The sequence below is a fragment of the Salvelinus sp. IW2-2015 genome, linkage group LG2 (assembly GCF_002910315.2).
Source record: "Salvelinus sp. IW2-2015 linkage group LG2, ASM291031v2, whole genome shotgun sequence".
In the NCBI taxonomy this organism is placed as follows: domain Eukaryota; kingdom Metazoa; phylum Chordata; class Actinopteri; order Salmoniformes; family Salmonidae; genus Salvelinus; species Salvelinus sp. IW2-2015.
The window spans coordinates 21,246,288-21,259,412 of NC_036839.1; the positions used below are offsets into that span (position 1 = coordinate 21,246,288).

A 13,125-nucleotide genomic window follows, 5' to 3' on the forward strand; every position below is an offset into this window, starting at 1 on the left:
GTTGTTGTGTGTGTGTGTGTGTGTGTGTGTGTGTGTGTGTGTGTGTGTGTGTGTGTGTGTGTGTTGTGTGTGTGTGGTTGTGTGTTGCGTGGTGCCGTGCGTGCGTGTGCGTGCGTGCGTGCGTGCTGGCGTGGAATGCGTCGTGCGTGATAAAGAACACCAGGAGGGGTGCTGGCTGGATCAATACCTATAACTCATCTGCTGATTATGTCTTAGTAGTATTTCACACACACTGGGACACTGCTGTAAAATGGCTGCCAAAACATTGAGTGTGAATGAGATGACAGTGAGTGCATCCCAAATGGCACCCTATTCCCAATATAGTGCATTACTTTTGATCTGGGCCCATAGGATTCTGGTCAAAAGTAGTGCACGATATAGGAAATATGGTGTCATTTTGGACACATCCAGTGTTTGAGGCTGAACCATCAGGCTCAAAGGAAACATGAATTGGATTTGGAACACTAACTGTGAAGTCTTTATGATTGATAAAGCCCTGATCTTAAAAGCCCATCCAAATTATTTCCTTGTTTACATTGTTCTCTGAAACAGAATAAGATAAATATGGACGATAATACATTAAGTATCTGTCCCTCTCTTCTGTCTAAGTCAACAGTTTTATTCAAACTGTAGACTGGGGCTGAGTCCCAAATGGCACCATTTCCCCTACATAGTGCACTACATTTGGCTTAGAGCCCCATGGGCCCTGGTCAAAAGGAGTGCACTATAAAGGCAATAGGGCGCCGTTTGGGACGCAAGCTGACACAGAGGTTAACTCAACCCAGTCTTCTGCTAGGCCTTTGAAGCGTTTTGTGAGTGACGCGACCATCAAACAGGCACGTTGATCTCCCCTCTGCGAGGCAGCCTGTTCAGGCACCTTAGGGAACGCCTGGCTACAGTAGATGGGCCAGGAGGAACTCACTGCTGTGTTACCACATTACCATCAGAATGGGAGGAAGTTTAACAGTAAATACAGTCAGTGTGTTGAGCTCTCAGCCTCTCTCTGAGCCTTTCTGATACACACACACACGCATACACACACATGATCGTGTGCGCACACACTCACAGACAGGCACGTCATTAATCCTGCCTAATCAAGCTGGGACCCCCTGCAGGGCGAGGCAGAGGGGTAGAGGGGCGGAGGGGTACGGCAGGGGGGAGACAGGGGCGTACCAGCTGGTGTGGCGGCCCCTGACAGTGACTCGGACGGCCATCTGTCCAGCGGAACTTACTCAGCCCCCACTGGCCCTCTCTAGCAGACACACACATAGACTAGACAGGTACAACATAGACGGTTCAAAGGGAAGAAGGGAGAGCTAATACAGGAAGGTGTGAGGGAAGGAGAGAGAGATGTTGAAAAAGAGAAGACAGTAAATGAAAGAGATTTTGTCAGAAGTCTTGAATTGCAACCTGCGTCTGGTCTGCCCTATGATCCCAAAGTGTCACTTATAATGGTTGATGGAAAGGTATAGATGAGGTGGACAGATAGAGAGAGAGAGGAGGACTTGATGGAAAGGTATAGACGAGGTGGACAGATAGAGAGAGAGAGGAGGACTTGATGGAAAGTATAACGATCGTGTACAGATAGAAAGAGAGAGAAACTTATTCGAAAATACGACTCGACTGGACAGTAGAGAGAAGGATGGCTCTTGCAACGTACTAGACGAGGTGGACAGATAGAGAGAGAGAGGAGGACTGAAGTGCAGCTTTCTCTTTCATAACCAAATCTTGTGTTGTGTTCTCCCACCACCTGTATACACCACGGCTAGCTGGAGAAATAACTTGTCTTAGTCTTAGTTATGGCTGTCTGGAGAGAGAGACACCTCCTTTGGATTTACATTGTAGAGCTGTCTGTGGACAAATTAATAATGGATACAGCCGTCGGCAAATTGAATTTTTCATTCCTCTGTTCACTCTCCCACATTTTGTTTTCCAGCTTGCTTTATTCACATCTGTTGTGATTCATTTTATTGCTTTGCATGAGTGTAATACGATAATCGACCCTTACAGCCCCGTAAAAGTAAAGGACATGTGGCGTATATTCTCCCTGTCTGCTGTTATGTATCACCCTGAACAGTAGCAGTAACCAGTGAGCTTAATCGATTAGTACCGAAACAGGCCTACGGGCCGTTGCTCCCTCCACCCTCCTCTTCTGCCATGACTCAAACGCTGCATAACTAATGAGGGCTTGGGTTTCTGCGATAGTATTTCACCTCTAGCTGTGGTATAAGTCGCAGAACTGCATAAGTCAGGGATCTTGATTTGTGGCTGCGTTTTGGAGAATTATCGCTCATGCTCTTTAATAAACGAAAGAGAAGGAGCAATCCGGTTGCTGATTTGGCATGTCCTCATTTTATAGCGTTCAGTCGCTAATGTGAGAAAAATGAAGCGAGATGTTATTTATTATTTGTTATTTTTAAGGGACAAATMTTGTTTTTTGTCATTGTGTGTCTGATCCTCACTCTGTCTGTGTTACACAGCGCTTTGTTTTCTCACACATACACTAGTTGCTGATCTAGAATCACTAAACACGGATTATTATACACATTTCTTTCTGTTTCATATACACCTCTGCAGGTGTTTGTCATTTCGGATCAGCAGCAGGAGAGCACAGTCTATTCTAGCATGGTAACTTATCACTGATTTCTACAGAGATTATGTGAGTGTCCATTCCAACCTCAACAGTTATCCAGCCAACATCTGGATGTCCTGTACTGTTTCAAATCTGGGCATCCATCTTGCTAAAGGCACAGATCAGTCATGCAGAAATGGGACTTTCAGCCTTACGATTACCTCTCTGACTGCGTAACCATTTGTACCTACTGTCTATTGATCAAAATCAAATCAAATTTGATTTGGCACATGTGCCCGAATACAACAGCTGGAGACCTTACAGTGAAATGCTTACTTACAAGCGCTTAACCAACAATGCAGTTTTAAGAAAAAAAGTGTTAAGAAAGTATTTACTAAAATAAACTGAAGTAAAAATAAAAAATAAAAAAATAAATGTTTTTTTAAATAAAATGAGACAAATAGAAAAATAACAAAAAATGAAGGAGCAACAATAAAATAACAGTAGCGAGGCTATATACAGGGGGTACCGGTACAGAGTCAATGTGCGGTGGCACCGGTTAGTCAAGGTAATTGAGGTCATATCTACATGTAGGTAGAGGTAAACTCGACTATGCATGGATAATAAACAGAGAGTAGCAGCAGCGTAAAAAATGGGGGTGGGGGGGGGAACAATGCAAATAGTCCGGGTAGCCATTTGATTAGCTGTTCAGGAGTCTTATGGCTTGGGAGTTGAAGCTGTTTAGAAGCCTTTTGGACCTAGACTTGGTGTTCCGGTACCACTTGCCGTGTGGTAGCAGAGAGGACAGTCTATGCCTAGGGTGGCTGGAGTCTTGGGACATTCTTTGGGCCTTCCTCTGACACCACCTGGTATAGAGGTCCTGGATGGCAGGAAGCTTGGCCCAAGTGATGTACTGGGCCGTACGCACTACCCTCTGTAGCATATTATGGTCAGATGCCAAGCAGTTGCCATACCAGGCGGTGATGCAACCGGTCAGGATGCTCTCGATGGTGTAGCTGTATAACTTTTTGAGGATCTGTGGACCCATGGCAAATCTTTTCAGTCTCCTGAGCGGGAATAAGCTTTGTTGTGCCCTCTTCATGACTGTCTTGGTGTGTTTGGACCATGATAGTTTGTTGGTGATGTGGACACCAAGGAACTTGGGTCAATGAATAGCATTCTCACATAGGTGTTCCTTTTGTCCAGTTGGGAAAGGGCAGTGTGGGGTGCAATAGAGATTGCATCATCTGTGGATCTGTTGGGGCAGTATGTAAATTGGAGTGGGTCTAGGGTTTCTGGGATAATGGTGTTGATGTGAGCCATGACCAGCCTTTCAAAGCAATTCATGGCTATAAGTGTGAGTGTTACGGGTTGGTAGTCATTTAGGCAGGTTACCTTGGTGTTCTTGGGCACAGGAACTATGGTGGTCTGCTTGGAACATGTTGGTATTACAGACTCAGTCAGGGACATGTTGAAAAGGTTAGTGAAGAGACTTACCAGTTGGTCAGCGCATGCTCAGAGTACACGTCCTGGTAATCCGTCTGGCCCTGCGGCCTTGTGAATGTTGACCTGTTTAAAGGTCTTACTCACATCGGTTATGGAGAGCGTGATCACACAGTCATCCGGAGCAGCTGATGCTCTCATGCATGCTTCAGTGTTGCTTGCCTCGAAGCGAGCATAGAAGTTATTTAGCTCGTCTGGTAGGCTCGTGTCACTGGGCAGCGCTCGGCTGTGCTTCCCTTTGTTGTCCGTAATAGTTTGCAAGACCTGCCACATCCGACGAGCATCGGAACCAGTGTAGTACGATTCGATCTTAGTCCTGTATGGACGTTTTGCCTGTTTGATGGTTCGTCAATAAGGTATAGCAGGATTTCTTATAAGCATCCGGGTTAGAGTCCGGCTCCTTGAAAGCAGCAGCTCTACCCTTTAGCCCAGTGAGGATGTTGCCTGTAATCCATGGTTTCTGGTTGGGGTGTGTACATATGGTCACTATGGGGACGACATCATCGATGTACTTATTGATGAAGCCAGTGACTGATGTGATATACGCCTCAATGCCATCGGAAGAATCCCAGAACATATTCCAGTCTGTGCTAGCAAAACAGTCCTGTAGCTTAGCATCTGTGTCATCTGACCACTTCCTTATTGAGCGAGTCACTGGTACTTCCTGCTTTAGTTTTTGCTTGTAAGCAGGAATCAGGAGGATAGAGTTAGGGTCAGATTTGCCAAATGGAGGGCGAGGGAGAGCTTTGTACGAGTCTCTGTGTGTGGAGTAAAGGTGGTCTAGAGTTTTTTTTCCTCTGGTTGCACATGTAACATGCAATTAACATGCCAACTGTTATTGAGTAGATTTTGACAACCTCTCTTTTTTTCCTTCTCTCCAGGTGTTTCTCCAGGTCGGACCACTTGGCCCTGCACATGAAGAGGCACATCTAAGGGAGCGGGAGGAGGAAAGCGAGGAAGAAGAGAGGGAGAAGGAGAGATAGAAGGAGAGAATAAGTAGGCAGGATGGAAGACGAACCACACAGCAGCTTCGGCTCTCACCATCCAGAGGCTGCCCCTGCCCGCAGAGACCCACCTAAGACCTGACACCAGGAGCAAAGCACTATGGGAGATGACACGCTGGATAGACGGACGCCACGACTCCAGACGGACGGATGGTCGGCGAGGACGGAGGAAGTGATGGAGTGAAAGAGTCGAGGAGCAGCTTGTTTTTTATTCACACTTCCATGATTCACACTTCTACTCAACAGTCTACAACCAATTCTCTTTTATCGTGTCATCCGATTAGCCATGCCTTGTCCAATCAGGGTTGGGAACTCACACACTGCCAAACCAATCCGCTGATCCAGTTACGACCCATTTACACGCCACTGTTTCTTTTCTGTACATTTAAACTATGGAGCAACTTGGGAAAGGAGATGGTTCACCCAGAATTATGAACTGCTTTACTTTGACACGCCAAACGTCAGTGACTTGCAGAAGTAACAATGTGCTTCACAAACCAACAATAACTATTGGCCATTTTATTCTGGTGTGCTGTTTTCCAATCCCATCCCAATTTGTGTCTCTTGTATAAGAACCCACAAACTGCAGCTATATGTCAACCCTCAGCAAGCTATACCGTGTGAAATAACAACAATGCCAAAATAGCGAGACGAGGGAGACCAATGGAACTAGTGGGCAATCCGCCAGTGGCGCCCCCTGTCTGTGGGAGTAGGGTCTGACACTTCCAGAGAGTGAGCTCTGTGACCCACAGGCACCTTGCTGTGGATCTCTCAGGCTCTCCTGTAGGAGGCGCTCTGCTCTTCTCTCTCAGCTTCACTCCTGCCACCTCACAGGCAACAACTAACAAATGCGCAGCGACACTTTCTTGCCTTTGTTTTGTAAAGACAACAAATTATTATTATTATTAAGAATGATGGTCTGTTTTCTTTCAGCTGAAATTTCTTAAAAATTCACTGAATGAAAAAAACTAAAACATTTTAAGTACAAACGAGAAAGAATGTGCACATATGGCAGGAAGGGAGGAACATCGAACGAACGCACCCCGGCCCGTAAACACAGGCTAAACTCAGTACCTGCTATTTAGCACTGACAGTTAAGGAGATACAAATTAAATAAAAAGAAATCACAAGAAACTCTGAAAGAAAAAGGATTTGTATTGTTGGCCTGAAATGAAAGAGAAGGACCTCTGTTTTCCACTCTGTGTTTTTCTCCTGTGTGATACTAAAAACAAACCTTGGCGTGACCTTCGAGGCATCAGCACCAAACCAGGGCCAAAACACAACATAAAACTGGAAATTGTATTTTTGCTTTGTTTGTGTGGATCCTGGAAATACACCTTGGAACCCCCTATCTCCTCCAGTATGGCGGGGGAGGGGCCTGGGAGGCTGGTCTGCTGTGACCACACACCCTATTTGGGAGACTAGGAACTTGATAGGCTACTGAACATGAACCTGGGACTAAAGACACCCAACTCTCTGGGTAGTAGAAAGGACAACATGGCCTCATCAGCCCAGAGAGTCTTGCCTGTTTCGTATCCATTGTCTGCACTGACTTTTTCAATGTTATCTGTGCTTTTTTTTCATAAAGTATACAACAAAAACTGAAAAAAAGAATACAAAGGAAAAAAAACTGCATAAAAATACTGAAAAGAAAAAAAAAATTCTGTCTCTCACACACTCACACCATACAGACACAAATACACCGACACACAGAACAGTTTCTTTGCTCATGGCTCCTCTTTGAGTTAAGACTCAAATAATGATTTAGTTAACGAACAGAGTTGGAAAACAAAACACTGCATGGCAGCCTCTCACACACACTCAGATTGCTTCCCGGAATTATTTGTTCTGCTCCAAATTTTTCTCAGTAAGATTTTTTGCAATTGTTGTTTTGTAAAAGACGATCTTATTCCGCTGGAGGTAATGGCTTTGAAATGAGAAAACAAGCTTGTTCTCATGTTCAATCAATCACCACAAATCAGGCCTGGGTCTCTCAGTCTCTGTATGTTAACAATCAGCTTCTACACCATGGGACCAGATTCCTCACCTGTATGCCCCAGATCTATGAAGTCCTACATAGCCTTGCAATCAGGGCATTAATACCAACACCACTATCACTAATACTGTCACTATTACTGTACCACTTCCTTCCCCTCTCGCATACACACCCACCCTGGCCTCCTCACATCAGTTGTAATGGCTGCTTTATCAGAGAAGATGCCATTACTGTCTCTATAGTAACGTTTATGTATCAGCCATGCCAGAATCTCACAGACGATCCCAGAGCTGCCCTCAGGTGGGCCGGTGGAGCTCCGAACAATCAATACCAAAAACGTCCAGCATGGAACTACCCTCGAGCCAGGCAGGGTCTGGAACAGAACACACCGGTATCTGGGAAGCGGACCGCCTCCATACCAGGCCTATTGGCACCACTGGCGCAGCAGCAGCTCTTTCTCTACAAACACAAAAACAGTGTCTCGGCAACAAAAAGACGAAGTGAAACAAGAGATTAAGATGATCTTTGTGTTTTGCGTCCACTTTTTAGTTGGAACTCCTTTCTTCTTGTCTTGTTTTAACGCTACAGTGAATATTTTTTTATTGCCATGGTGGATGATGCAAGGTAATGCCAAAATTTGAGAAATGCAGGGGGATTTGTTTTTATTACGCCCCCCCCCCCCCCAKCCCCCCCTTCAACGTACAATCATATGGGGTTTGTTTGTGGCACTTTTTGCCGGAATTGCAATGGTATGTCTGTGTGTGTCCCAATGCGAGCTATAGCACGGCACATCCTTAGGGTACATTGTGAATCTAATCTGCATTGTGAGAAAGAATACTACTACCAGTAGACTGGTGGCCAAGTTTGAAACTAACAGTGTGGGAGACTGGGATTGTACTGTATGTTGGTTGATTCATTCACTTTAGGGAAGCTTATAATCTGTCTATCATTAGCTGACAATAATGTATTCGTTTTAGTTTTGTTTCTGACATTTTATTTTCTTTACGAACCACTCAAATCACATTCATTTGGGATCATAGAGCTGAATGATGTAAAAACAAACACTCAAACTCAAAAACCATACACCATGCACTTCACTGGTACTTCACATAGGTTCAGAAAAATGAAAACTCTTCAAGCACTCTTATGTTCTAGAAGACGTTCACTTCTGGTTMTAGCCATTTCTACGGCTTCCACTGCAGCAAAGCCTGCTGGGTAACAGGAAATGGATACTATGGTCATGGTAATTTAGCCCGTAACAGGCCTGCATGCTAAAAAGATAGCAGCACACAGTTTAAATCCAAATTAGCCCAACTTTAGTCCTCTTGCGTACACACTGACAGATCTAAAACCCCACTTCAAATGAAAAGTCTTATTCTATTTCAGTCCTGTGGCATTCTCACCAGAAGAAGCTAGCTAGGCCCCTTTCCCTTTCCTTCGCCTGTTAAAACACTGCTTGCTGTCATGGAAAACACTGCTTGCTGTCATCTGTATAGTTTCCTGGCCACTAGTATCCCACAGCTCTGATTAGCATTAGCGCTGCAGGCTACTCTGTGGAGGCTCCTTTAGTCTCTCCAGTCGCACTCCACTAATGAGAAAGGCTTTTGGTCACAGGGAAACAGATCTGGGGGAAAAAACATCAGGGACCGCGAGCCAAAATGGTTTCATTTCAACGGTCCACAGTACTGTTACGAACCCAGTGTGGAATCTGCCACAGAACAAACAAGAGTACATTAGCAGCAGCTTATCGTAAAGCCAGAGAGATATATATTTATTTGAGAAAGTGATCGAAATTGAAGAGATATTTTTTGACAAAGAGAAAAAAAATGTTTACCCCAGGGATTAACCAAATGATGATGAAATTAGCCGTGCTTTTTATCTCATGGATTAGCGATTAAAATGAGATTATGATTAATCCTACAGGCCCTTATAGCTATTTACAACACAGATCCCCCTCAACCCCCCCACTCCCCCTCCTTCTGCACTCTACAAGTGCCATTCTAATAGCCCTCTATCCCTCTCTCCATCTCTCCCTCTCTCTATAACCCCACAGAAGTGATCCATGCACAATCAACTGCAGGAACGCTGAATGCACACGTATACACTTTCGCCCAAAGATTTGCAGATTCACAAGTAAACTGCTGTGAATGAAAATAGAGAGAGAGTAAGAGAGAGCGAGAGAAAGAATGAACTCGTTTTACTGTCCACTACTATTCCACCATTATTCCCCCCCTTCCCCAACCCTGACCCAACTTCTTCCTGCATTACAATCTCTTGTCTGATGTTCAGTGTGGCCGAACTCGTGGTCCAGTCATGGTTGTAAAATATGGTTGTGTAGTCTCTTTAGGGTGCCCAATTCAAGGGTGACTTAACTAGCAGCCTACCAATTCTAATGTAGACCTAGTTCAATTAGCTTCTTAGTACAGTGCAAAATAGTACAGTGGAGTGTAATATTTCAAACTGTCATGTCTGAGGTGGACCGTCGAGTCTATGTTAGGTTAACTGTTGCCTGCGAAAACCATCCCAAGAACGATTGCGTCATACACCTACCTTAAGCATTCCCGAAACTTGAAGCCTCACACGTTCGGTCCCCATGAGGTAGGGTTGTCACTTTGGTGAGGCTTCTGGCAGCTTTGTAGATAAAAACATTAGTAGCTCTTCAACTCAATGAGCTCGTATGGGTAGTGACTGGTTTACAGTAGGTCTGATAACAGTTCTGTAGGCCACTGGAATGTCCATAGACATTAGACATTAGTCGTTAGACCTACTGTAGACCCATTTTAACCACAACACTTTAGGTGGAACTTAAAGGGTATTGTGCACTACTAGGCAACAGTGCTTCAGCATTTCGACTCCTACATACATCTCACACACTCTTTTAATGTTCCTGTTGTTCTATCTTCTCAAGCATACCATTTCACTACATGAACTTACTGCGCACACTCCATAGTGTACCTACTTACTTAATGCTAGCATAGTCTGTTGGAGCACTCAAATGTCAAATATCCACATAACATGTTGTGACACTTCCTGATGCACTTAACCACAAGAACCAATAAGGTATCTCCTTTTTAGTTTTTAGCCAATCAAACTAATAGGTTATTAGCATGATATAGGCCCTCTACTGTCATTAAACAGCCAATGGCAACTGGGCATGGTAAGATAATGTTGGACAGTTGTTTTGACGGTTCAAGGGGTTCTGTTCATTGCCATGTAACAGGTGACTAATTTGGTCCTGTTTGGGATGTTGAAACTCATGGTTCTTTTTGTTGTACATCTGCATCAGGGAGTGTGTCTGTATCTGCTGTGTTTGTCCATATTTGATGTGTCAGTATATAAGGTATTGACAAAACTCTTCCCCCCTGCCTCTGTATCCCTCCACCTCACTCCTTCTTTCCCTTTGTCCCCAAATCCTTATCCATCCAACTCTGGGGCCCAGGCATCACACTCTGACATGTGCTGTTAGCGGAAGATACATCTTGATAAATGTTGATTCATCTCTATGGCTTTGTCTTCCTGAGGTGTTGGACATGTGTCAAGTTCAGAAGGTGAGTTAGAGTACTTTACTTTATATTCTATTTACCCTCTGCTAAGTGAAGAGTCTTATGGCCAGACAGACAGAACCAGGATGTGCAGCTGTAATAACTATCCTCAGTCAAGGGGCCACACATAGAAATAGAATTACTCAAATTCCAATCTAATTCTATTTCTATTGGGGCACCCACCCAGCCAACAACACACCTCAGCCTGTAGAGCAGAACTTAATCCACCAGTGCTTTTCTCAGACCGTCTACAGTACGGCTGAGCCTCCACAAGGTAGTCTAGTCCCAGTCCAGCCTCTACACCTGGTAAGTCTGTGGAAGCCGAGTGACACAGTGGGAACACCTTTCCATCGTCACCTCTCTGTCATTTACTCCTTCTGCAGGGGCCCTATAATGCCAACAACACCATCACCTCTCCTTCCTACCAGACCCTGAGCCCTCACCCTCTGCTCTTCCACCCCTCCCTCCCAACCCTCCCGCCTTCCCTTCCTCCTTCCCTCCATCCCTCCCGCCCTCCCTTCCTCCCTCCTAACCCCTCCTCCTCCCTCCTCCCTCCCTCACCCCTCCTCACCCTCCTGCCTCCCTTCCTCCCTCCTCACCCCTCCTCCCTCCTCCTCACCCCTCCTGCCTCCCTCCCTCCTCACCCCTCTCTCCCCCCTCACCCCTCCTGCCCCTCCCTCCCTCACCTCCTGCCTCCTCCCCTCCTCACCCCTCCTCCTTCCCTCCCTCCCTCCCTCCTCACCCCTCCTCCTCCCTCCCTCCCTCCTCACCCCTCCTACCTCCCTCCCTCCTGTCATTGTGAGGTCATTTCCTTTTCAGTTTTCTCTTGGGTTCTTTTTCTCCTTGTTTTTAATTTTGCTGTACAAAGTGTTGAAAAATATTATTATTTGTATTATATGATGTTAGTATGGTAATGTTCTTTATTAAGGAAGAAGAAAACTTTATTTTTGTTACTGGTCTGTTTCATAATTCTTTTTTAAATTGGTATTGTAAGATATCTATGCAAGAACTGTTCAGTGGAGCATTTTTATTTAAGAATGTAATACAGTATGTGTAATAAATGGTAGAATCTGGCTCTGGCTGGCATTTTGTGTTTCTGCTGCATGCGTTTACAACCGACAACAAATGACCATTGATATACTTTAGAGTAGAAACACCTCACTGCTCCCATACAGTATAACTCCTAACCTTTGTCCAATTTCTTCTCTGAGAGCGGAGTCTCATTATATAGACCTCTGACTATATCTAAGAATGAGTAATACAGCCTAACAATGGCTCCTTGCACCGGCGCTAAAACCACTTCCATTGTGCAGAGCAGCACATTATTCTGACTAGGTAATGGCTGACTAAGAAATAAGGTTTAGTCGTTAGAGAGAGAGAGAGTGATATAACCATAGAACCATTTCCCCCACTTTGGTGGCAATTCCGAGCTTTATTATTACAAATGAGAGAATCTCATGAATATCTAGGGCCCACCAACATGTAAAATGTCTCTCTGGGGTTCAGTGTGTGAGTAGCATATTCCTTAATTAGGGCAGTTACTAACTCGTCAATGACTGAGCCTGAGCCGCCATTTACAGAGCCAGCCCATCCCGCGCCCATGACTTACAGATTAAAAGGGGTAATCGAATAACTAATGGATAATTAGGGAGCAATTATGTAGAAGAAAAGGGGTCTTATACAGCATATCAATTCCATAAACGTCCCTTGGTGAGAGAGGAGATTTTGCTGTCAGATTTCTCAGTCATTGCTAATTTCCCTAATTGAAATGGACACTGTCATCAAGCCGGCGGTTTCAACAGTAGGTCTGCATCCCAAATAGGCCTATGAGCCCTGGTCAAAAGAAGTGTACTATATAGGGAATAGGGTGCCATTTGGGAGGCACCCTAGGTCAGGTCTTCACGTCTCTGACATTCTAGCTACGTCGTTGTCTTCCTGTTAAGTGCCATGACCACATGGTTTATGATGTTGCTTACGCATCAACCGCCCACTTGACATTCTTTTACAGCCAGCCATTAAAAAAACATTTTCCAATGCCACTTCCCTTCGSCTATGGAGGGGAAATAAAGTTGAAGTCGGAAGTTTACATACACTTAGGTTGGAGTCATTAAAACTCGTTTTTCAACCACTCCACAAATTTCTTGTGAACAAACTATAGTTTTGGCAAGTTGGATAGGACATCTACTTTGTGCATGACACAAGTAATTTTTCCAACAATTGTTTACAGACAGATTATTTTACTTATAATTCACTGTATCACAAATCCAGTGGGTCAGAAGTTTACATTCAATAAGTTGACTGTGCCTTTAAACAGCTTGGAAAATTCCCGAAAATGATGTCATGGCTTTAGAAGCTTCTGATAGGCTAATTGACATCATTTGAGTCAATTGGAGGTGTACCTGTGGCCAAGACCTCAGAAAATAAATTGTAGACCTCCACAAGTCTGATTCATCCTTGGGAGCAATTTCCAAACGCCTGAATGTACCACGTTCATCTGTACAAACAATA

General features: G+C 44.6%; 1 protein-coding gene across 1 annotated transcript in view; it reads left to right on the plus strand.

Moving 5' to 3' along the window:
- klf7b (Kruppel like factor 7b) overlaps positions 1-6,787 on the plus strand; it is a 95,826-nt gene extending 89,039 nt beyond the window's left edge. The window contains exon 4 of the mRNA XM_024005742.2: positions 4,957-6,787. Coding sequence (XP_023861510.1) covers positions 4,957-5,008 — 52 coding nt within the window. The 3' untranslated portion in view covers positions 5,009-6,787. The remainder of the gene's footprint in view (positions 1-4,956) is intronic.
- The last annotated feature ends 6,338 nt before the right edge of the window (positions 6,788-13,125 follow it).